Source organism: Mustela erminea, chromosome 10, assembly GCF_009829155.1.
Source record: "Mustela erminea isolate mMusErm1 chromosome 10, mMusErm1.Pri, whole genome shotgun sequence".
In the NCBI taxonomy this organism is placed as follows: domain Eukaryota; kingdom Metazoa; phylum Chordata; class Mammalia; order Carnivora; family Mustelidae; genus Mustela; species Mustela erminea.
In genome coordinates, this window is record NC_045623.1 from 30,077,888 (window position 1) to 30,101,798 (window position 23,911).

General features: G+C 45.1%; 1 protein-coding gene across 1 annotated transcript in view; it reads left to right on the forward strand.

Moving 5' to 3' along the window:
- The window catches only part of ABCA4 (ATP binding cassette subfamily A member 4), a 124,396-nt gene that overhangs the window by 38,521 nt on the left and 61,964 nt on the right, over nt 1-23,911 (forward strand). Inside the window, exons 11-16 of the mRNA XM_032302587.1 lie at nt 317-514; nt 12,949-13,154; nt 13,782-13,958; nt 15,899-16,121; nt 19,256-19,477; nt 21,554-21,758. Coding sequence (XP_032158478.1) covers nt 317-514; nt 12,949-13,154; nt 13,782-13,958; nt 15,899-16,121; nt 19,256-19,477; nt 21,554-21,758 — 1,231 coding nt within the window. The remainder of the gene's footprint in view (nt 1-316; nt 515-12,948; nt 13,155-13,781; nt 13,959-15,898; nt 16,122-19,255; nt 19,478-21,553; nt 21,759-23,911) is intronic.

The window sequence follows — 23,911 nt, forward strand, 5'->3', positions numbered from 1 at the left end:
AAACATTAAAAAAGAAAGAAAGAAAGAAAGAAAGAAAGAAAGAAAGAAAGAAAGAAAGGAAGGAAGTTTCCTATATTACCATTTTCCCTGTCCTTCTTCCCCAGCCCCAACATTTACATTTTCCTTCTAGAGAGAACTGTGTATTCAGGGGAAATGGGATATGGATAGGCATGCCTTATCATGGTATAAAACCCACTCACTTTTTAGGGAGGATTAACGTCTATCCCTTTTCATTAAAAGTTGGAAATGGCGTGAAAACAAGACCAGAGATCCTGTGGTATTTCTAAATACTACAACTGTCTTGCTTCCTCCCAAGGACACTCTGGAGAACCCAACAGTGAAAGCCTTTTTGAATAATCAGCTTGGTGAGGAAGGTATCACTGTAGAAGCCGTGCTGAACTTCCTGGATAGGGGTCCTCGAGAGAACCAGGCCAATGATGTGGCCAACCTCAACTGGAAAGATGTATTTAACATCACGGATCACACCCTGCGTCTGGCTAGCAGATACCTAGAGGTGAGGCATCTCCTTTTCCTCTGCTAATGAACCAAGAATTCTCACAGCTCCCAAACAAGGTGGATCCTGTTCCCTCATAGCTCATCCACATGTAAAACAGATCCTTTCCACATCTCTGCAGACCCGCTCTCCATGGCTCCCTGACTCCTCCTGGGCTGGCCCCCCTCCCTTGTAGCCTGTGAAGTAGTTGTGTCTGTCCTCCATCCTCTCTTGTCTGCCATAGATTCCATCATCAGTGGCCAGAAACCGCAAGTTCTCAGGTCCCACTCCTTGCTGGAAACTCTCACCTCCAGCTTTTACAGGCGTAGCATGCTCTGTGTAGCTCAAAATAGATTTGTGTTCTCCTTCTCATAGAACCTGTCTTCCTATAGCATTTCCTACCCTGATCTCTGTCCTCAGCCCTTATTCCAAATTATCAAGTCAAAGACTGTGGGGTCATCCTTAGTTATCTTTCTTCCTCCCCTTCCACACAGCAGCATTATTTATTGAGGATTTCTTTGTGCCAAGCTCTGGGCTCTGCTTTCGTACACAGTAGCTCATTTCATCCTTGCAAGAGCTCCATGAAGTGTGCGCTGTTATCTTTCTTATTTTAACAGATGCAGAAGCTGAGGCTTAAAGAGGTTAAATAAGATCCCATTCCATAGCTGTTCTGTGTAGCAGAATACATCCAGATCTGGGTGTGCCTGAATTCGGAGCCTGCCCTTCTGACCCCCCTACTGCCTCTTTCATGTCTGGTCAATGAGGACAGTTATATTCCAGTTCCAAAACATGATGGTTTTTCCCATACCATCGAGAGATTTTTCAACAACAGATGTGTGTCCTGCAGTTCAACTCAATGCTGATGCTACCTGGAGATTGCTTCAGAGCCCCTAGGTTAAGGGCTCAGTCCCATGACACTGGCACCCACCCCCTACTTCTGCTCACAAATTTAGCAGGCAGGTTCCCAGGACCCCTTCTTGGATTCAATTAACTTGCTAGAGTGGCTCACAAGACTCAAACATTTTACTCATTAGATCACTGGTTTATTATGAAATGATATAACTCAGGAACAGCCAAATGGGAGAGATACGTAGGGTAAGGGATGAGAAAAGGGTGTGGAGCTTCTGTGTCCTCTCTGGGAATACCACTCTTCCCAGATCTCCACGTGTTCACAAACCGGAAGTTCTCCAAACCGCATGCCTTTGAGTTTTCATGAAGACTTCATTACTTAGGCATGGTTGAGTAAATCATGGCCATTAGTAACTGAACTCAGCTTCCAGTCCACTTCCCACCTCTCCCCTCCAATCCTATAATCACACAGTTGGCTCCTCTAGCAACCAGTCCTCATCCTTAGGTGAGGTCCAAAAGTCACCTCATCAACATAATAAAGCACACCTTAAGGCTGTTCATCGCTTAGGAAATTTAAAGTGTTTTAGGAGCACCACCAGAAACAGAAAAAGACAAATACATATGTCTTATTATAAATCATAGTATTACACTGAGGTTTGTCTCTCTCCTAAACATGTCTCATCTCCATCTCTTACTTTTAAGGCTCTCTGAGTTCTGGAAGCATTGTTGTCTGTCAACCTGTTCCAGTGACTTCCTCCTTGGGTTCCAGGGTCCAGGATCTGTTGGCTCAGACATTTCTCCACACTACCACCACACCTACATTTCAAACACGGCAGAGTATATGCAGTCATCACTCTCATGCTAAAAATCTCACCGAGCCAGTCCCCAGGGACCACAAGTGCCTTCCACAGCCACTGCAGCCCACCCGCCCAGCCAGCGCTCACCCACACATCTGCTGCTCTGCTCCACTGGCCCTTTTGCCACCCTCAGGCACACACACCCTAACTGCTCATGATTTCGCTCTTTGCAAATGCTGCCAGTGATTAGAGCTTTTTTGCTTAAACAAAAAAGAGAGTTTATTGATTGATCTAACCTGGAAATTCAGGGGATCTAAGGACTAAATGCCACCATTGTGCATGACCCTTGTGCCCTTCTATCTCATGGTTGTGCTTGCTTCTGCCAGGCTTCGATCTCAGCCAGGCCCTCTCCATTTGGTGGTGTATCAGCTGTTCATAGCCCTCAGTAGTCAGCTCTACCCCCAGAAAATCTGCAGAAAGGAGTGGCTTTCCCATAGCATAAGCTATACTCCTGGACAGTTTTCTGATTGGCCTGACTCTACCTATCTCTGAGTCTCTGTGGGGGGTCATGTACTATGATAGGGAAGTGTGGGTCATACGTTCACCATGAAGTAAGGAAAGCCAAGTTAGCTTAATCTGAATCTCTGGGACAGAGCAGGATTACTGTGAAGTGGGGGAGACTGTTTCCCCCCAAAGAAGAAACATAAGGCAGAAAATCCTGAAATGACTTTTCCTTCCCCATCTGTTGAGCTTCCATTCATTCGTTCTTTGAGACTCAGCTCTCACATGTCACTTCTGCTTCCACATAAGGTTAGCCATTCACTCTTCCAAGCATTCTCTACTCCATGTGTCCCCATCCCTGGCCATGTCACCACCAACCACCTACTACAGTTATAACATAAGCAGGGCTCTGGGAGAGGGTGTGGATGGGAGAAAAGAGCGCCATTCTTTTACTCTTGCAGAACGGAGTTCAGTGGTTCTCACAGTGTTTTTGCTGGGTACATCGGTAGTAAAGAATACCTCTTGTCTTTTGTTTGACTTGACATTTGCTTGGTGACATAAAGGTCTCATTTCTTGTAGGATGATTTTTTCCATGTAGCTTATGTTTCATGTAGTACTAGGTACCCAAAAGGTACTTAATATATACCAACTGCTTAGATGGATAAGAATTCAATTTCTAGAATCAGACTGCCTGGGTTCAAATCTCTGCTATTGGTTCTTCAGTTTCTGAATCTGTAAAATGGAGATATTAATAGTACCTAGCTAATAGATTTGATGTGAAAATTAACATCAATTCACAGTTAATTCATGCAAAGTACTTGGAACGATGCTTGGAATATAGTAAGCTCTTTAATACTAACTTTTAACAAAATACAAACCAACCCAAAATACTGTTAGGAGGAGGACAGTGGCATTAGTGAAATCAGACCCAGCCACTGAGCTGTTCCTGGTGCCCCTCTAGGGATTATGAGCAGCTAATTATATCCTGCCTCAGCCACCAAGGCTTCCAAGGGCCTTGCAATCCCATTAACTGAGCCAAGTGCTCCTAAGTAAAAGCCATGGTGGCCACAGGTCAGTGGCCTCCCCCAGGGGTTCTGAAGAGGGGTTTTGATGGAGGCAGAAGCCCAGCAGGTGATTATGATGAGGTTTCTGGTCTTCCTGCTCTTGCAGGGGTCAGAGGGAAGAAGAAAGCAAGGGGGTACTGAACTGAAAGAAGAATGTAGGAGGGAAGACAAAGCCGCTGTTCAGGTGATATCTTTTGAATCAGACATATAGATATTTGTGTACTGTCTACTGCTTTCTTCTGTTGATTCATTGGCTCCAGATACGCATTGGGAGGTTAGAGAAAAATCAAAGGAGAGGTAGAAAGGGTGCAGAAGTCCACACCACAAGAGCAGTGTTATTTCAAGGGCCATGAACTGGATCACATGCAGTGACCTTATTTTATTGCTCTTCAGTTTTTCAGAAGCATAGAGTGGGACTGAGGCAGGAGAATGCAGGTGAGGTGTGGGCTGGGTTCATGGGTGGAGGGAAGGGACTTGTATCTGAGGCTGATGTGCCCTCTCATGCAACCCTCTTAACTGCCTGCCTGTAGGTGCAATTGTTTTCATTTTACAGAATTAAAAGTGGAGCCTTAAAGACTAACTTGCCCAACAGCGCAACAGATAAGTGTGGGATCCAGAATTAGAATCCAGACCTGTCTGGCTCTAATGAGGAAGTTCTTTCCTCCTGTAATATGGGGGGCACATTAGTAGAGGCTCAGTATGTATTGTTTGGATAAATTATAAAATGAGTTGGATGAAGATAACAATTATTTTGTAATACTCTGAATAACACACACTGTTCTGGCTGGGTCTTTTCTTCATGAAACAACTAGATTTAGAGTATGAAACCAAAAAGATTTTGGCTGATTTGGTCATTCATATATTTGCATGCATTGAACCATCTACATCTGAATAAATACCAGTGATCCCTGGTCCCTAGAAGCTCATATCTTATTGGAAGAGTTAAGCATGTTATTAAATAATGCCATATTAATGATCTCTCAGAAGACTACTAGAACAATAATTCAATCAGATGGAATAGAAACAAACTACACAAACCCAATTTCAAGTGTCACACATCATCTAAGAACTGTCAGTTCTTCCTCCAAATTATCTCTGAAATCCCTGGTTCCTCTCCCTCTCCACATATGGCCTCTTTACAGAGTTTGGTACCATCTCTCCTAGCTGGTCACTGGACCTCCATTCTCTGCTGCTTCTGCTCAGCTCCCACATTGCCTCCAGCAGGATCTTTCTAAAACCCATCTCTCCATGACATTCCTGTTTTTTTTTTTTTTAAGATTTTATTTATTTATTTGACAGAGAGAGATCACAAATAGGCAAAGAGGCAGGCAGAGAGAGAGAGGAGGAAGCAGGCTCCCTGCTGAGCAGAGAGCCCGATGCGGGACTCGATCCCAGGACCCTGAGATCATGACCTGAGCCGAAGGCAGCGGCTTAACCCACTGAGCCACCCAGGCGCCCCGACATTCCTGTTTAAAGCTCCTTAGTGACATCTGGTTGCTGTAAAGGTGAAGTCACTCTCAGTCTAGCCCCTTCACAGGTCTTCCACATTGTGTGAGCTGGCATGCTGCGGGGTCTCCAACCTGTGCCAGCAGACTCCTGGCCTCCTGCACCCCTAGCTCCCTTCAGAGCTCGGCTCCTGTACTTCAGGCCTCCCACACCATACTCCTCCATCGTAGCCCTTGATAACTGTTTGTTCATATACCTCCCCATCCTGCTAGACCTGAGCCACTTAAGGGCTAAAAGCTCTGTCTTACTTATCTTTTGATTTCCCATGTTAGGTTGGTGGAGCTGTAGTGACATAAAGTAGACACCCATGCATGCCAAATTAAGACTGAAAATACATTTATGCTGGGTCTTAAGGACTGAACTTGCTAGCTAAGCAAGGCAGAAAGACAATTTCAGACAGAAGGAGAAGCATAAGACCAGTGCAGAGGTGTGACTGTAACATTAGGGTAGTAGGTGGTAGGTGGGGTTGGGGAGGAGCATTAGGGTCCGGAGATGCGACTAGAAAGGTCAGCTTTACCCTGCAGGCTTTGGGGTGCCATCTCCAGCGCTTGCTTATGGGTTCTGTAATTTGGGGCGACAGTGCTGTTCCACTGCCTGAGAAGTGAAAACGACATATTTTGCTACAGTCTGGGGAGTGCTTACCGCTAGGGCAGAACTGGCTATTTGCAACCCGAGTGTGTTCTCATTCGTCAGTGTCTGACTCTGTTGATCATGAAATATCTTTAATATAGTAACACTGACCTCCCAGGGTTGGTGGAATGATTAAACCAGAAAGCTTTGAGAGCTAGCGTCTTCTGCAGTTACCAGCCAGGTTATTGCGTCTTCCCTAGGACCCAATTAGATAGAAGCATTACCTGGTGGTGTACATCTTGGCTATCCAAGTTGACTTTTTGTTCCATTATTTATTTATTTTAGAAACAGACGTATTTTAACAGCTGTGCATTTCCTGTCCCTTTGTTTTCAAGTTGTGGTGCATTTCCTCAGTCTTTGTGGTAGAAGGTTTCAGATGTCTGTTTCTCAGTGCCTAGTGTGTTAGATAAAATTTATGGTAGTGCCTTTGGCCTCTGTCTCACCATCCCAAACAACTCAAACAGCTCAAACAACTCAAAAATATAAAACTATTATATTTAGTGGCTTTTTCCATGTGGTTGGACATGAATCTTGAGTGTTAGAGCCTAGATCTGCCAGGAAATTCATTCTGGCATGTTTGCCCACATCCACTGGCGTTTTTCAAAAGGAACCCCAGGTATCTACATTAACACCAGCAGGATCACTTCAGGCCTCCATGGGCATTCATCAGCTGCTTTGTTTTCAGCCTAAGTATGGAAATTAAAGATGTAAGAGGCACGATTATAGAGCCAACATCTCTAAGGGTACAGCCCCTCCCTTATCCCTGGACTCTCCCCTGACACGTCCTGGGTGTATTAGTCAGAATATGTCAGCACAGGGTGCCATTCCCCTTTGATTATCAAGTTCACACAAAAAGGGAGATTCTTTTTTTCTTTGCCTCCACTGGGCAATGTTTCCCACTTAATATATAATTTAATTCATCTATTACTTAATGTGTTTGAATTTAGAGTCTGGCAGGTCAGAGTCGAAGAAGGAAGCCTGCTGCTACTGCAGCTTCTCCTCCCAAGGTGGTGGTTGATTTATCCGTGTAAACAAATGACTGCATTCTCAAGAGGTCTTGAGCACAGCTGTCTGCCCCGGAGAGAGCTCGAACCTCTTCCGCTAGGATGAACTCTGCTTCCTGGGGAGTACCAGCAAAACAACAGATGAGGAAATGTCGGACTTGTGTGGACTTCAAATAGCAGTGGCCCTGCCGCCAGTATTTAGCTAGAGCAGTTGGGAAAGGAGGAGAACAAGGAAACCTCTTTCTTTTCTGCCTTTTGCTAGCATAGGGCATTGCAGTGGTTCTCTTTCAGATTCTGAACTCCAGTTGGAAAACTTGCTCAGAATTTGCCTCTGAGGCCATAAGACACCGTCTTTTTATTCACTGAAGATGCCCTTTGAATTTTTTCCCATTAGCAGTGCCATCTTTATTTTGTGCCCCCTAAATTAGCCTTCTTATCTACTTATATTATTCTTCCCTAACATCCATGACCATATGGTTTCTCTCTGAATGGAACCAAACAGCTTTTTTATAGACTCCATGACATCAGCCTTATTAGAACCTACTATGTTTTCATTTGTAAGCTAATCAGACCAGAACAAATATGTCAAAATCCATGACCCTGGCTATGGGTTTAATCATTCATCCTTGCCTCCCAGACACACTCATGCACATACTTACATAAATATATGTGCCTGTTAGCCAAGATTTTAACTTCAGAGACCAAAGCAGTTACCACTAGAGAGCAGTTACCACTAGTCCACTTTTTCTGAGGGAGGTGACCTCTCCGTGAGAATGCAAGGGTATATTATGAGTCATACCTCAGAGGATGACCCAGGAACTTCTGAGTTATCTCCAAAGCAGTTTCCATAATTGCTGTGCCTTTACTTCAGGGAGATCTTTTGAGGATGGCATTCTAGATGGTCTTCATAAGCCTTCCTCTGGGTAGAGTTGTCTGACTTTCATTTAATGGCCAATCAGCAGCTAGTGAACACCAGTGGTTTAGGACTTACCCCATCCCTATCCCTATTGTCCAGGTGGGACATGAGACTTTGACTTTAGTCTTTAGCATTGTTCTAACCAGTTGAGATGCTGTAGATCAGCTTGGGATGGGTTGTGTTCCTAGACATATTGCTTGAAGAAAATAACTGCCTTCCTCCCAAACAGCTGTTGCAAATGAAAGGTAACCTGGCAGGGGCTTAAAAGCCATTAGACTCTGTTGACTTATAAGATATTTTTCAAAAACAGTAATAAAAATGATATTTGTCAAGTTCTCATTATTTATGAGACAGTTTAATATCCTCCAGAGGACGGTTGCCCTGTTATGCCTCCTCAGCAAGCTTGGAGTGATCACTAACTGGCCTCATAAATTGGTGGTGAGGGCTCAAGGGCCCTTGGGCCACGTTGGGTGCATAGTGAGCCTCCAGTAAGCACCAGCTTTTATTCTTACTGGGAGGCACTGGCTGGCCCTGCCCAGACTTCGTCATGTGATTCTTAGAACACACATATGGGGTAGGGTATATCTCAGTTCTGCAGATAAGGAAACAGACCATACAGTTAGAAAACAGCAGAGTAGGGATGGCACTCAGGCTGTCTGTCTCTTCAACTCTACACCATACCACTTTCCAAGATGAGGAAAATAACCCAACTTTGAAAATGAGTCTAGTGTTTCAGGATAGAAATGAGTGTTTGAGAACCTTTTTAAGTTTTGTTTTTTCACAGAGTATCAGGGTACCAATGTAGGGGGACACAGCAGGAAACATGACTATGAATCAGCGGCCTGATAAAACAGCCAGGATGGGGCCCACGTCATTGTGGGGCTCAACAATGTCATTGAAAACATCAGCTGCTTATTCCAGTATGGATTTCCCTTTAAGACATGAAAGAAGAGTTCAAAGAGAATAAGCTCGATGGCTCAGAAAGCCACATTATTTTTTTTTTTTAAAGATTTTATTTCTTTATTTGAGAGAGACAGTGAGAGAGAACATGAGTGAGGAGAAGGTCAGAGGGAGAAGCAGACTCCCCATGGAGCTGGGAGGCCAATGCGGGACTCGATCCCGGGACTCCGGGATCATGACCTGAGCCGAAGGCAGTCGTCCAACCAACTGAGCCACCCAGGCGCCCCAGAAAGCCACATTATTAAAATTTATTTGTTTTTAATAGCTTTTTTGCTTCAGTGAAAATTATATTCTCATTAACATTATACCAAAAACTTACTTTTCACTGATTATTCCTAATTTAGCCTCTGAATCAGGGTGTACAGGGTTATGTTCGAAATATAGGAGGCAAACTGTATTTCTTGCAGTGATCAAGACTTCTAAAATCAATTCAATTTAGTAAACACCCACTGAGTCCTTTTCATGAGAAAATACTTCTCCAGAGACCACAATGAACAAGAATGGCCCCTGACTTCCAGGAACTACTGTCTCTAGAGCTGTGATGACCAGCATAGTAACCAGTGGAGTATGGCTTCCTCTTAGAGTAACATGTGGAAACAGCACCACCCTTCAGACTTGACATTTGAAGACATGGATTCAGAGTCTGCTCTTGACCTGTACCGACCTTGGGCAAGGCTGTTTCTCCCTCTGAAGCAAGACATTAGATCATAAAACCTCTCTGACTCCTGTCTAAATGCTCTGTGATGCTGTGAGTGAATTGGTAGAATACTCCATGTGTGTGTCATAACTCACCTCCGCTAAAAGAAACCACAAAGAATTTCCATCTCCAAAATAACTTTTTCATTTTAGAAAGTTAATTTCAAATTCACTTTAATTTAAATTCAAATTAAATACTAAAATTCTATATATGCAGACCTAAACTTGCTAAACCGATTTATTTATTTTAAGATTTTATTTTTAAGTCATCTCTACACCCAACATGAGGCTTGAACTCACAACCCCAAAATCACGGGTCCCATGCTCCATCAACTGAGCCAGCCAGGTGTTCCCAAACGGATTCTTTTTTTAAAAATGAGATTCCCCTATTACTCATTTTTGTAGAATAACCTCTCCCCAGAGGAAACTTAAACATGTTTCTTTTTCTTTCCTTCTTTTTTTTTTAATGTACTCTAGCAGTTTAGTTTTGATGCGTCCTTGCCCAAGCAGGTTGCCAATTCTCTGTCTCCGCAGTGTGATATTAAGTACTGACAAATCCTAGGAGCCAGGCCCTTGGTCTTCAACTGTGGTGAAAGTCTATATTCCCCACCAAAAAAAAAAAAAAAAAAAAAACCAAACCCAAACCATGAAATAGCAAACCCTATGTTATTCTGAGGAAGAAATAAACATGTATTAAGGACTTTCGGTGTCATGAGGTACTTAAGTCCTTTATCTCATTAAAGGACTAACCAGCATTAGACTGGGTGAAGTCTGTTTGCAAAAGAAGAGCTGGGTAAAGAGAATTTCCTATTTTTCTTGGTTCTATGATATGTGACTACACTTACTGGCATTTTTTAAAGAAATTCCACTTCCATTTAGAATATCGATCTTCTTAGTATGATGTCACTTAAGCCTTGGCCCTCTGTTATTTTCTCATTACCTGTATTCCTCTTTCCCACACCAGCTAGAATGTTAACAGTTTCTTTTATTTTCAATCTTTTTTATCTAGAAGACTGAGAACATTACCTGGGACCTTCTCTTAGGATATGAAGCCTGAGGTGGGACAGTTTAGTTCCAGAGGCCCAAAGACCAAAGAGGGTGGGGTTTGCAGTCCTCTGTTTTGTTTTGTTTTTAATATTTTATTTATTTATTTGACAGACAGAGATCACAGTGGGCGGAGAAGCAGGCAGAGAGAAAGAGGAGGAAGCAGGCTCCCCGCTGAGCAGAGAGCCTAATGCAGGCTAGATCCCAGGACTCTGGGATCATGACCTGAGCTGAAGGCAGAGGCTTTAACCCACTTTAACCCAGGCGCCCCAGTCCTTTGTTGTTCAGACTCAGCTTCTCAGCACGGGGAGGCTTCTGGCTCACCCTCTGAGGCTGCCTGAGGGGGACTTAGCAGTGAGAGGGTGGGTGAAGGAATTGGGCTTGCTTGCTTTTTACCAGGTTGGTGTGAGCTCAGCCCACTGAAAAGCTCCTTATGACTTGTCCACCTTCCTCGCTTCTCTGCTTGTCCTTGTATGAGTTGTGGGATCAAATGAGCTAGGCTTGGACCCTAATCCACCACTTTGGGGAAGTGACTCAGCCTCTTGGAGCCTAAGTTCCCTGGGCTGCAAAGGGAGGATAAATAATAACTGTGCTACCCTATAGGACAGTTGGGAGCACGTGGAGGGTAGTGGAACAGGCTGTATCTGTGCTCCTGATATGGAGAATGGGTTGGGGAGAAGTCTGGACCTCTGGCAGCTGGGGAGGCAATCCAGGGCCAGCCACATGCTAGCTGTATGACCTCTGGCAGTCTCCTATAGTTCAGTTTCCTCTTCAGTAAACTGAGGATTCCAGGTAACGCACAGGCTCTGCATGAGATAATGTGTTCCTTTAAGCCTGTATTACAACAGTCTTCTAACCAAGCTTCCTGCTTCCCCTCCTGCCTGGACCAGTGATTGTTTAGAAACACAGTTGGATCTCACATGTCCTACCCTTGCTTAAAACCCTCCACTGGTTTCTTAGGGCCTTTTAGAATTTGCCTGGAAAGCTCCTGATTTTAGCATGGAAAGCTTCGTGTCCTAGGAAGCCCCTTGTTGATTGGTTACACTGCAAGTCCAGCAGGGCAACGAGGGGGTCGCCACCCACCTTCCTAGTGCTCACCTCTCGCCGCTCATCTGTGGTTTCTTCTGCTTCTCCGCACAGTGCAAAGACCTAAAGAGCATTCAAGAGAAGCATTCTGAGAACATTACCTGACTTTTGCTGATGCCCTGGCCCTGACTTTTGAGACTCTGATTTCATTGTTTGGAGTGGGCCCTGAGAGTAGGTGTCTTTTTAAGGCTCCCCAGTGGTTCTAAGCACAACCAAGGATGGGAAACTCTGCTCTCTTCTTACAGGTCTCCAGAAACCCCATCTGTTGTTCTCTGGGCTGGAGCTGACCTTCCCCCTGCTCTCTTCCCTTGGCTAATTCCTTCTCATCCTCGTCCTCCTCATGAGTCCCTTCCATCTGGCAGCCCTCCCACACTCCTTCAGGTAGACTTAGCTACTACTGATGGCTCCCAGACTACTCTGGGCTTGCTTTCATCAGAGCCCCGTCATTTTGCATTATGATTGTTGGTTCCTCCACACCTCTCCCTCATTAGGTCTAGAGTTTCTTTCAGGAAGAGATTTTATCTTTCCTCCTTGTATCCTTGGAGCCAAGTAGGCTCTGGCACATTACAGGCCTTCAGTAAGTATTGGCTGAACAAATTAATCAAGACAAGGCCATCTGACCTCTTGTGAGTTACATTCTAAGAAAGAAACATTGACACAATAACCCTAGTGTATTACAGGAACAAGAGGTTAAGGAAAAACCAGATCCCAGGTAGTCTAATGCTTTAACAAATCTATAGATTTATTGGACAACCCCAATATTCAAATTAAAAGAAAATCTTAGTTTTGCTCTTCTGTAGATAATGATTTTAAAGAAGACCTATTAGGAAATTCCTCACCTGCCCACATTACCAGTCAGAGCTGTAACTGGAAATGATTTCTCTGACTAAATCGTTTTGGTTCTCTGTTATTTTCTTTCTTCTTCCTTGCCCTTCCCTCAGCTGGCCACCACTGAGTGTTTGCTGAGAAGCAGGAAGGTTCACTGCTATGACTGCGTCTCTCTCTCTCCCTTTAAAACTCTATCGGCTTGCTTTCTGATCTTCAAAGCAGCCTGTATCCAGCCTGACCCCACTCCCTTGCCTCCCCATCCTGGGGAGTGAGAGCTGGGAGTCTTTTTGTCATTTTGAAGATTTGCATATTTGGACAGCCTCCAACAGCCCTCACTAAATCTGCAGGGGTGAGAGCAAGTTGACGTTTGTAAGCCCCCTTTACCCCCAAATCTAGACATAAGGACAGAGTGACACCAGACCTCACAGTGGAGCAAACAGTAAGTTTCTAGATCTCCTTGCATTTGACCCCCCCCCCCCCCAGGGCAGCAGCCCTTATCCCCTGCCCTTTTCTTGCAGTTGAGTCTTTGCTGTTGATGTTCTTCAAAGCTCTCAACCTTTGTGATTATCCGTAGTGCTTGATCCTGGATAAGTTTGAAAGCTATGATGATGAAATTCAGCTCACTCAACGAGCCCTGTCTCTGCTGGAAGAAAACAGGTTCTGGGCTGGTGTCGTGTTCCCTGACATGTATCCCTGGACCAGTGCCCTGCCGCCCCACGTGAAGTACAAGATCCGGATGGACATCGATGTGGTGGAGAAAACCAATAAGATCAAAGACAGGTGATGTGTCAGGCAATCTCAAAGACGCTGTGCATCCCAGGAATGTATGTGGCAAGGAGCAGAGGCTCCTCTGGGCTCAGGTATCCTTTTCCTTGTAGGGAGGAAAGGCACAGAAACACTTGGGTATCTGAGAACTAAGCTCACTAACCAGTTGGCACTGTTAGTTGGTAGAACCAGGAGAACTCATTTACCTTGTCATCATGCTCTCAGTTTAGCACTTGTCCCTGGCTGGCCTTTGGGCAATTTGGAGTTGGAAACCTCTAGGTATTGAATTATCTTCATGTAGATGTTCTGCAGATGAGGTTTCTCCAAAGTCACTGGGAAATTACATTTGATACAAAGTGAGGGATTGAGACAGGACTCAGCCTAAAAGTCAGTAAGATTAATTAAGAAGAGATAAGATATTTTATAAAGCTGATTGTAGAGACCTTGAATTAAAGCCATTACAAGTAACAGTGGCCATTATTCATAAATGAGATTTAAACTATGACTAGAAAACAGAATTGATTTGGAACATTTTAGGGGAGAGGTTTCAAGAGTGAGTTTCGAGTCCCCTTGTGCTGTGCAGTGTCAGTTAGCTGCCATTCTTATTCACAACCATTGTCCCACCCTCTGGTTTCTCTGTAGGTACTGGGATTCTGGTCCTAGAGCTGATCCTGTGGAAGATTTCCGATACATCTGGGGAGGGTTTGCCTATCTGCAGGACATGATTGAACGGGGGATCACAAGGAGTCAGGCCCAGGTTGAGGTTCCAGTTGGAATCTATCTCCAGCAGATGCCTTACCCCTGCTTCGTGGATGACTCGTGAGTCAAAGGCTTCCAATCTCCCTCCCAGACACACTAATCAGGTTGCTGGGGTGGGACAGGAGTACTGCCCAGGCTTCAGTCTCTTTAGAAAGAAACCCAGGGAGTGGAGCCAGCTTGAAGTGAATGGAGCTCTGAATGATGAGCGGCTTCTCCCAGACCACAGGCAGGGCCAGATGGGCAAGGGAAGTGGCAGGGAGAAAGGAGTTGGTGTTGTGGGTGGGAAAGGGAAGGTGAAAATAAAAGCAAGGGAAGTGAGGTTGGGAAAGGGGACAAAGGCTATTTAAGATTCCACTACGTAGTATGTTTGGTATGTGGAAGAGTTCTGGTCAGAGTGTTTGCCCAATGATTGCCAAATCAGCAAATTAGGACTCTGCATTGCAAGTAGGTCTGGTTCCTAGGAGCCTCAGAATAATGCAGCTCATTCCCTAATTAACATTCCCATGGTGCATGCTTAATGAGAAGGTAGAGGAATGTGTTGGATGAGCTGGAACCCTCCCTTCCTGCCCACCCCCACCCCCAGGCTTATACATCTGTTGGCCAGTAGCAAGCTAAGCAAGTAGGCTACTATTTTCTCCAGGTGTTTTGGGGAGATGTTAGAGAGAGGGACAGAGAAGAGCGGAGTAGGTGGGTCCATTTACCATGGTGGATGGGGGCAGGAATACACCCAGGACAGGAGCCCAGACCTACAAGTGGCTTAGGGTTCAACCTCTAGGGAAAAACTGGGAAGTTCACCGTAGTGCACATTGTGTCAGTAATGTTCAGGAAGGAGAGAAACACTCACAACCTGAAGAAAGGAAAAGTTAAATTGCCACCTGACAAACAGTTAAGATAAAGCCCAGTATGTGCACAGGAAACCCTCCCTCTACACCCTAGTGCAATTGGTTCCCTTCCTCAAGTCTATCGAAGACTAAAGAGGTAACAGCGGCAGTTCTGTAGTCAGTTTGGGTTTGGACGATAGAGATGGGATGCGGAGCCAGGGGCAAAAGCCCAGTTCTACGTTTAGGATCAGAATGGGAGTGTCTGGCAGGGTAGTGGGGTACACAATAGGGAGGCAGTGGGGAGTCTAGGCATTTAGACTGGGAGAGCCCTCTGGTGGCAGGTCCCAGAAGTGCAGGCCTTATGAATTTCTGGTTCTCTCCTTAAGGCCATCTTGAGAACCCTCCTGCCCTGGAATCAGCCCTTCCTGTGACAACCAACAATTTTTACTACATAATAATCCCAAGGACTTTAATAGCACATCAAGCACAGAGGAAATATGTGTAAAGTTCACAGTAAAGTAATTCCAGAATACCAAATCTATCCTGCTTGCTAGAATGAATATCCATGGAATTACTCTACTGGTACATGGCTGGTAGAGTTAGCCGCTATTGGATCACTGATCGATTTATTGATGGGTTACTTGTCTTCTGAAAGAGCCACACTGAATAGTTATTTTGTGCCCCTTCCCGCATAACTTCAGTTTGATCCTCTGGGATAGATAGTGCTAAGGTGGCTGACACCCCTAGGGGGCCCCACTGTTGCTCTTACCACCAACACCAGTTCCCTTTGTTTGTGATTTGCCTTCTTGGACTTCAGTGTCAGTTGACTTGTATCTGTTCTAGTCACAACTGTATCAGGTTTGCAGTTCTTCCCCAAGAGATATTGCAAGAAGGTCTATATTGTATAAGATCTAGAGTACAATTTTATTTTGTGCATATAACCTGTAGAGCATTCGTCTGGACTAACCAAAAAGCTACCCTCTTGCTCTAAGGAACAAGTAATCCTTTAGGGCAAAGTGCAGTGTATTAAAAGAGTCAAGCCCAGTGAATGCCTGTGGGGATTTTCTGCCTTTCCCTCCATCTGGGCTTTGTTCTCAACACATCCAATCAACCAACATTTACTCCACCTCTACCAGGTACGGGGCATTCTACGATTCTGCTTCTCTCCTCTTGCTTCAGTTTTATGATCATCCTGAACCGCTGTTTCCCTATCTTCATGGTGCTGGCCTGGATCTACTCTGTCTCTATGACTGTAAAGAGCATCGTCTTGGAGAAGGAGTTGAGACTGAAGGAGACCTTGAAAAATCAGGGTGTCTCCAATGCAGTGATTTGGTGTACCTGGTTCCTGGACAGCTTCTCTATCATGTCAATGAGCATCTTCCTTTTGACCATATTCATCATGGTAAGCCAGATGGAGAAGGCCCAGAAAATCTTGAATAATGTTGTACCTCCCACTTTTCCTCCTGTTAATGAACTCATGCCTGCAATTAGTCATCTGGCCACCAAGGATGGCCTGACATGTAGCTAGCCAGCCATTTCAGCCAATGTGGCCACATGCAGCTGCCCAGTCATTTCAGCCAAGGTGGAAAATACTCAGAGTGTCTCCGTCTGCCAGGAACCCCGGTATCATGGCATGTTCCCCACTCCCACTTCCTGCCCAGGGAGCCGCAGTCCACGTAGATTATCTAGCCCTATGCTGTGGACTATCTGGAGAAGCTGCTGTTAGGAGAGCCCACTACAGCGTGATTGTATGTGCAAAGGGTTCTCTCTTTCCAGGCAGAAAAGAAATGAGTACAAAGAGTGTTTTCCTGGGATTACTGTCTCAACTGGCAGCTGAGGTTGGGATGTGAAGAGCCTTTTCATTGTATTAGGAGAGCAGAACTAGACTGTTTATTCATTACCATCATGGTCACACCGTTCATGGCTTGACCAAAGATGTTCTGCTGTCTGAAAATGTCCAAAGCATTTTAAAGAATAGAACTTAGAGTCTGTCTTTTCTCAGCAGTAGGAATTCTTATAGCTGCAGGCAGTACACATAGGCCCATCATCTGCAAACCTGCAGCTCCCTCACAAGCTAGACTTGGAAATAAAACATTATTTCATAATATGTTCTTTCCCCCATTTTTAGTTCCTCCACAGTAGATGATCTTTTATACTTGTTAGATGACAAGTTCATAAATTTGGGTAGCTTTTAATATTTATTTGATGGGATTTGGTATAAATGTCAGATTTAGGCTTTGCATGTTCCTGTTATGATGTTATCAAGCTTGTTTCATTTTTCTACCATAATCATATTAGTGCCCCTCTACACTGAGCAATATGTGTGCTGAACCGTAGACTCTCGCTAAGGGTGTGTTTAATCCATGCTGGACCATACTAGTGCCAGGAATGTTCCTGTCCATCCAGCAGATATTCAGTTAAACCAGATCTTACCCCATCTCTTTGCAGTAAGATGTACTAATTTGGAAGGGGTTTGTTTTCAGGCTTAGTCAAACCCTGTGCTAGAGTCCTATCAAAACCAATGCTGATAGAGAGATCATTCTGCTCAAGCAAACTAGCTTCAAATTTGTGGCTTTAAATTTGCAGGGTCCTTGAGATCCACAAAGATGGGGGGAGAAGCTGCATTCCTTGTGTTCTTCTAGGGCTCCTTTATTCCTTCTCATCCTTCAGTCTGCCCTTTTTTCCATTTCCAAGATGTTTTGTGCCCTCCTAATTAAAGCAGTCAAAATGCTACGTGTCTGACTTACGCAAAGTGCATAAACATGTATGATATCTTTAAGTGTCTGTTCAGTGACATTGAGATCTGCCTTCCTAAGAATGGGCATTAAGACTTCAAAGCTTTTAGGACGTGAGGTAAAGAATGTTCACCAATAGTTTCTTGCACAAAGGGGTTTCTCCTTGTGGGAACCAGAATATTGTTCCAGGGATGACGGAAACAGAGCTTTGCACACAAAATAGGATTCCTTACAATGACGCTCCCATCTTTGCCTTGTCCTTCCTTCCCACCTCAACAATGCAGGAAAGAAGCTGGAAGCTAGGACAATGGGAAGGTTCCAGTTATTCAGGCTGTTAGGAACAGAAAAGAAAAGTGGTCCTTAGAGGAAGCCAAGGCCTGTGAGGCTATTGGGTCAGCCCAGTGATTTTCTTTCATCTCTGCCTGAAGTCATTGAGAGACTGTAGGGGCCTAGAAGCTTGTGGAACTTTGTTTTGAGCTGGGATAAGACACGGATTTTATTCTTCTGAGAATACCAACAACCATCTCAAAGTTCTTCCAACCATAGTCAGGTATTCAGCTGTGGGCTTACTTTTACTGGGCTGTGAGATTAAGTAGAAGGAGTGAGCTTTCCAGGGTGGTGTGGAGAGCTCTTTGACACACAAAGCCAGGAGCTCTGAGTCCTAATTTTGATTTTCATAATAGAGTTCCTCAGAGTTTGGTTCTAGTTAAGCATAGCCCTCCTCCACCCTCCTTTGTCATTTGTTTTGTTCTATTTTTCAGTCTGTTCCGTTTGTGCCTGGCAGGCACAAGAGTGTGAATGAGGGAGAAAGAGTAGCAATGGCAGACAGGTGACACATTTGTGCCTCTCGGCTCTCGCACAAGCAGGACAGATATTGCTCATTGTCTCTTTTTTCTATTAAGATCCCAGTGCTTTAGGACGCTACTAACAATTGATTAGAACCCATTCAAGAGATGAATCTATGTGTACCTTTATGTTCCCCAGAAAAGAACAAGATGATGTATATGTATTTGGAGTTCTGCTCAAAGGGTAAAATTCCTCATAGGAGGTCTGTGTAGTAAAGGAGGAACAAGAAGACCTAATAAATTTGAACATTTCAGTGTATCCTGTAATGGAAGTAGGCAGCAGCTCACTTAGTGAAAATGGCTAATTTGGTCGTATTTTCTACATAGCCAAAGTGATTGACTCATGAGTTAATAATGTCCAAGATACTGAATATTGCCCCAGGTTCTATGTACTTGTATGATAGTGACAAAGGGGGAGGATTAATCTACTTTCACGTGATATGGATTAACTGCTGATATTTTCACTATTGTGAGTGGTAAATCTCAGAATATAACTACACATGATTGAGTCAGGCCAGGCCTTAAGCAAAATGTTACAGATTGTTAGGGGGAGTCTCCTACCTCCTTTTTTGTCCCTCATCTATTCAGTGTATCTTGGAGCTATTGATGCTCTAAGATCTTTTTCCCCTTCCCCTAGCCCCTATAGGCTTAATTCTCCCTTCCCACCAAAGATTTGCTTACTTAATACATACTTAATACATAATGATTACTCATGCTGATAGGCAGCCTAATGTGTTGCCCTCCCAGGGAGACCGATACTCAGAGGAGTAAAAGAATTCAACAGCATTGAGTCTTAACTGTGGAAATTTGGCACCCACGAGAGACGGTGGGAGAGGTCACTCTGGAGTAGAGGGCTTCTGAAGGCCCAGAATCACAGCACAGAGGTTGCCCCCTGGGAGGGATGTGCCCTGGATATGGGTGGAAAGTACTGACTCAGATGGTCTCTTTGGTTTCAGCATGGAAGGATCCTGCATTACAGTGATCCATTCATTCTCTTCCTATTCCTGTTGGCTTTCTCCACGGCTACGATCATGCAGTGCTTCCTGCTCAGCACCTTCTTCTCCAGGGCCAGCCTGGCAGCAGCCTGCAGTGGCGTCATCTACTTCACCCTCTACCTGCCCCACATTCTCTGCTTTGCCTGGCAGGACCGGATGACGGCTGACCTCAAGATGGCTGTGGTGAGGGACCTCAGGCTTGCTCCTAATATGCAAAATGTTTTCACAAAGGCATCTGTAGTCATTCTGGAAAACTGGCCTGCCCTTTGTGGGGACCCATTTTGCCTTTGGGGCCCAAAGGACATAGGTATAAAAAGGCACAGGGGCAAAAGTTGAGGCTGTCTTCATCCTGAGCTACCCAGCAGCCCCTCCTTTCCAAACCTGCCTGATGAGTCTGTCTTGGGAAGCAATCAAAAACCAGTTTAGGGTGCCTGGGTGGCTCAGTGGGTTAAGCCGCTGCCTTTGGCTCAGGTCATGATCTCAGGGTCCTAGGATCGAGTCCCGCATCGGGCTCTCTGCTCAGCAGGGAGTCAGCTTCCTCCTCTCTCTCTCTCTCTGCCTGCCTCTCTGCCTACTTGTGATCTCTCTCTGTCAAATAAATAAATAAAATCTTTAAAAAAAAAAAAAAACCAGTTTAACTCACTGGTCCTTTGTGTTCCCACAAGAGGGAAACCGCCTAGGACGTTTCACTCACTTTTCTTTTTACAGCATGTGAGAAGATGCCAAGGGAAAGGAGCGTGCCCCCAACTGCTGGGCGCAGAATGTTTCCATTCATTAAAAGAGTTTGTTTCTCTCCATAAACACCTGAACCCAGTAGTTTACAGGGGATCTTTGCCATGCTGTACCACTATGTGCGGAAAGGAGTACAGAAATGAACCAGTTAGGAGCCAAGCCCTCTTGCCAGGACAGGACTCTAGAAATTGACTTTTGACTGTTTAAGAGACAGGCATCTTGGTTCACAATTCCCAAACTAACATCACTGTCTTTTTCTCTAATCAGTTTCAAATAGGCCATTTCCACCCTCTTCATTAACCAGGCTTAACTGGCTTCTGGGTTCTCTAGGGTACAGCTTTCCTTGTCCTCCAGAACTTCCCTCTACAGTTCTTTATGCAGTGGTGTCAAGAAAAGACTACCACCTGCTTCTTATTGGGAAAGATCTAAGATATAAGCTGCTCTAATAACCCAAACTGATTAGGCTACAGAGCTGCCAGGGCATCTGCCTTTTACTTCCCAGGTTAAACAAGGAATCAATTGCTGCTATTTATAACACCAGTTTTCTAAAACGATCACAATGGGCTGGTAGCAAAAAAATCCTTATGACTCAGCCTATGGGCAGAACTGGGCTAACTTAATATCCTGGGTAGATATCAGTACTTTGAGGCCACAGCTATCTTCATGGGAGTGTGGATCCACCAAGAAACTATAGTTCTCGCAGTGTGTGGACCGGGGCTGAGCTGAGACTTTTTAAAATGGCTTTTGTGAATATACAGCTGGGGAATCTCTTCCTTCTATAGACAGTTTGAACCCCACCCTGGGTCCTACAAAGTGCAGAGAGACCTCTAGCAGAGGAAATGAGAATAGCCAGTTGCTCTTTCTGCCATGCTGGTGACCGCCTGTGGGGGACTTGGCTGGGGACCCTCGTCTTCAAACTCCTTTTGCACACCGCCTGTTTAGTTGACTTGTTCTCTCTACCGAAAACCCAAGGAAAAGATTGGTCTCAGTATGGAGAGGAGAAAAGATGACATCAGTGGAATCTGAGGTTCTTCTGGCCTCACTCTTAGACCTTAGGAGGTCATAGGACCATTCCTTGCCTGGCACCCTAGGACACTAATGATTTTGTGGACCCTTCTAATGGGAGTCACACAAAATAGCTCAAGCTATCTTCTTTGTTCCATCAAGAACTGTGTGATCTCAAGAAAGAGGTAGGAAGAAGGGGGAAATGGTAGGAAGGTGAACCTGAGCACCTTTGGTCCTTTGGTATGTTGGGCTTTTGTGGTGTTTGTTTTTCCCGTTACACGACTATCTTCCATTGAACAGATGGGAGGTGGCTTCGTGAGTATTGTGTGAGGTCCCTGGGCATTTCCAGAATTCCCTTTCCTGTGGGAAAACTGCTTTATGCCCTCCCTGGGTTATCCTTATACCTGGACACGAGCTGGACCACTCTTTCGGGCCTCGTCCCTACCCCGTGGACAGCTGGTGGCTGTCGGGTGGGTTGAAAGTCCACCGCTCATCTAGTGTGCCCTCTTTGCCTCACTGCAGAGCCTGCTGTCTCCTGTGGCATTTGGGTTTGGCACTGAGTACCTGGCTCGCTTTGAGGAGCAAGGCCTGGGGTTGCAGTGGAGCAATATTGGGAGAAGCCCCATGGAAGGGGATGAATTCAGTTTCCTGATGTCCATGAAGATGATGCTCCTCGATGCTGCTCTATATGGCCTGCTTGCCTGGTACCTTGACCAGGTGTTTCCAGGTAAGGGCCAACTCCCATAGGGTAAAGGTACTGATATCGGGTTCCTCAGATCCCCAGCCTTCCCCCACCTTTCCTCTAGTTTAAATCTTATCCTTTCTAAGCTCTTTCAATTTGGGCCTTCAGAGCCAGCATTTGAAACTTAAGCTTAAATCAAAAATCCATCAGTGAGTGCTGGTGTCTCTACTTTAGAATTAGGTCCAGAATCTGATCCCTTGTCACCACCTCCACCCCTACCATCCCAGTCCAAGCCTCCATCCATAATCATTGCCTGCCAGTCTGTTCTCCACACTGTGTTCAGTGACCCTTTCCGAAGCTGGGTCAGATGATATCTGTCTTCTGTTCGATTCCTGCGGTGGCTTTTCTTCTTGTTCAGAGGAAAACCCAGTGTCCCAGTCCTGGCCTCTAAGATGCTTCATTATCAGCAGCCAACTAACGGTCTTCCTCATTTCATGTCCTTCCCTTCTCCCTCATGTTCTCTGCCCCAGCCACAACCACCTCCTTACTGACTGTTCTTCAATACACTCAGTGCATTTCCTCCTCAGGACATTTGTACCTGTTCTCACTGCCTGCAGCATGTTTCTGCATCCCCCATGCCTGCAGGCTTACTTCCTCACTTCTGTTCAGATCTAAGTTCAGATGTCACCATATCACTGGGATCTTTTCAGATTGCAAATATCTAAATAGCTACTCCTATATAAATCACAGTTCTTCAGTGCTTATGTCCCCTTTACCCAACTTTATGTTTGCGACATCACTATCTGACATGACATATCTTAACTTGTTTGCATGTTAACTCTCTACCCCATGAGAGCAGGCCCAGTCTGTTTTGTTTAATATCATAGGCTTGATGCCACAAGTAGTGCCTGATTTTTGGTGGACATTGAATAAATACCTGACTAATCTGCAGCATTGAAAAGCAACTCCTGAATCAAAGTTGGGTGTTCACACAGTTTCATAGTTGCTTTGTAGAAATCAGATTTTCTTTTGGATTAGTATTTCCTGGTAGCTAGAGAAGTCTCACTTCCATTTGAGTGGGCTCCAAGTTAACCAACAACCACCTTGTGCTGTGGCAGCCGTGGCCGGGAGCAGGCAGGGGAGGGTGAGGCTGGGTCCAGTCTCTGGGGAAGGATGAACTCGCATCATCTCAAAGCAGCCTTTTTTGGGAGAAATATATTGGCAGCAACCCTGGAATAGGAGAAAGATTGCTAGGCTGAGCCAGGAGGCCTGGGTTTGGATCCTAGCCGTGTAATTATATTAGTTTCCTAGGGCTGCCATAACAAAGCACCACAAACTGGGTAGCTTAAAACACCACTTTTGTGGGGGGGGGGGGGGGTCTCACAGTTCTAGAGGCTAGAACTAGAAAATCAAGGTGTTGGCAGGGCCATGCTCTCTCTGGAATCTGCAGGTGAAGGAGCTCTCCCTGCCTCTTTCAGCTTCTGGTGGTTTTTCAACAAGCTCTGTCTTCACCCGGTGTTCTCCCGGTGCGTGTATGTCTGTCTGCACACAGCCATCTTTCTGTGAGAACACCCGGTCAGATTGGATTAGGCTCCCACATAGTCTGGAGTGACTTAATCTCAACTAAGCACATTAGCAATAACTATTTCCAAACAAGGCCAAGGGTTAGGACTCTGGTATCTTTTTTTTCTGATATCAAATGTGTCAACCCCTCCCCTTCCAACATCAGCTATTTCTCTAATGGCAACCAGGTGTCCAACAATCAATTCAGTTCTACCCTGTTCAGTAACCCCCCAGAATTAGCACAGACCCCACAGAAAGATTCAGCCCTACAAGACTGTTCCCACTTCAGGGGCCAGATGCAAATACAGTGCCCAGGCTACACACGCTTTTGTCAGACTGACTACAAATTCAGGAGTTCTCACAGCCACCACCCACCTGATTTAGTAATTCACTAGAACGACTCACAGAACTCAGGAAAAGTAGTCTACCTGCAGTTACAGTTTATAATAAAGAATACAGCTCAGGAGCAGCCAAATGGAAGAGATGCATACAGGGAGGGACAGGAGGGGTGGTGCCTGGAGCTTTCAAGTGCACAACCCTTCCAGGACCTCGATGTGCTCAGCAACCTGGAAGCTCCCTGAATCTCATTCCAGAGTTTTTATGACTCAATCTCCAGCCCCCTTCTCCTCCCTCAA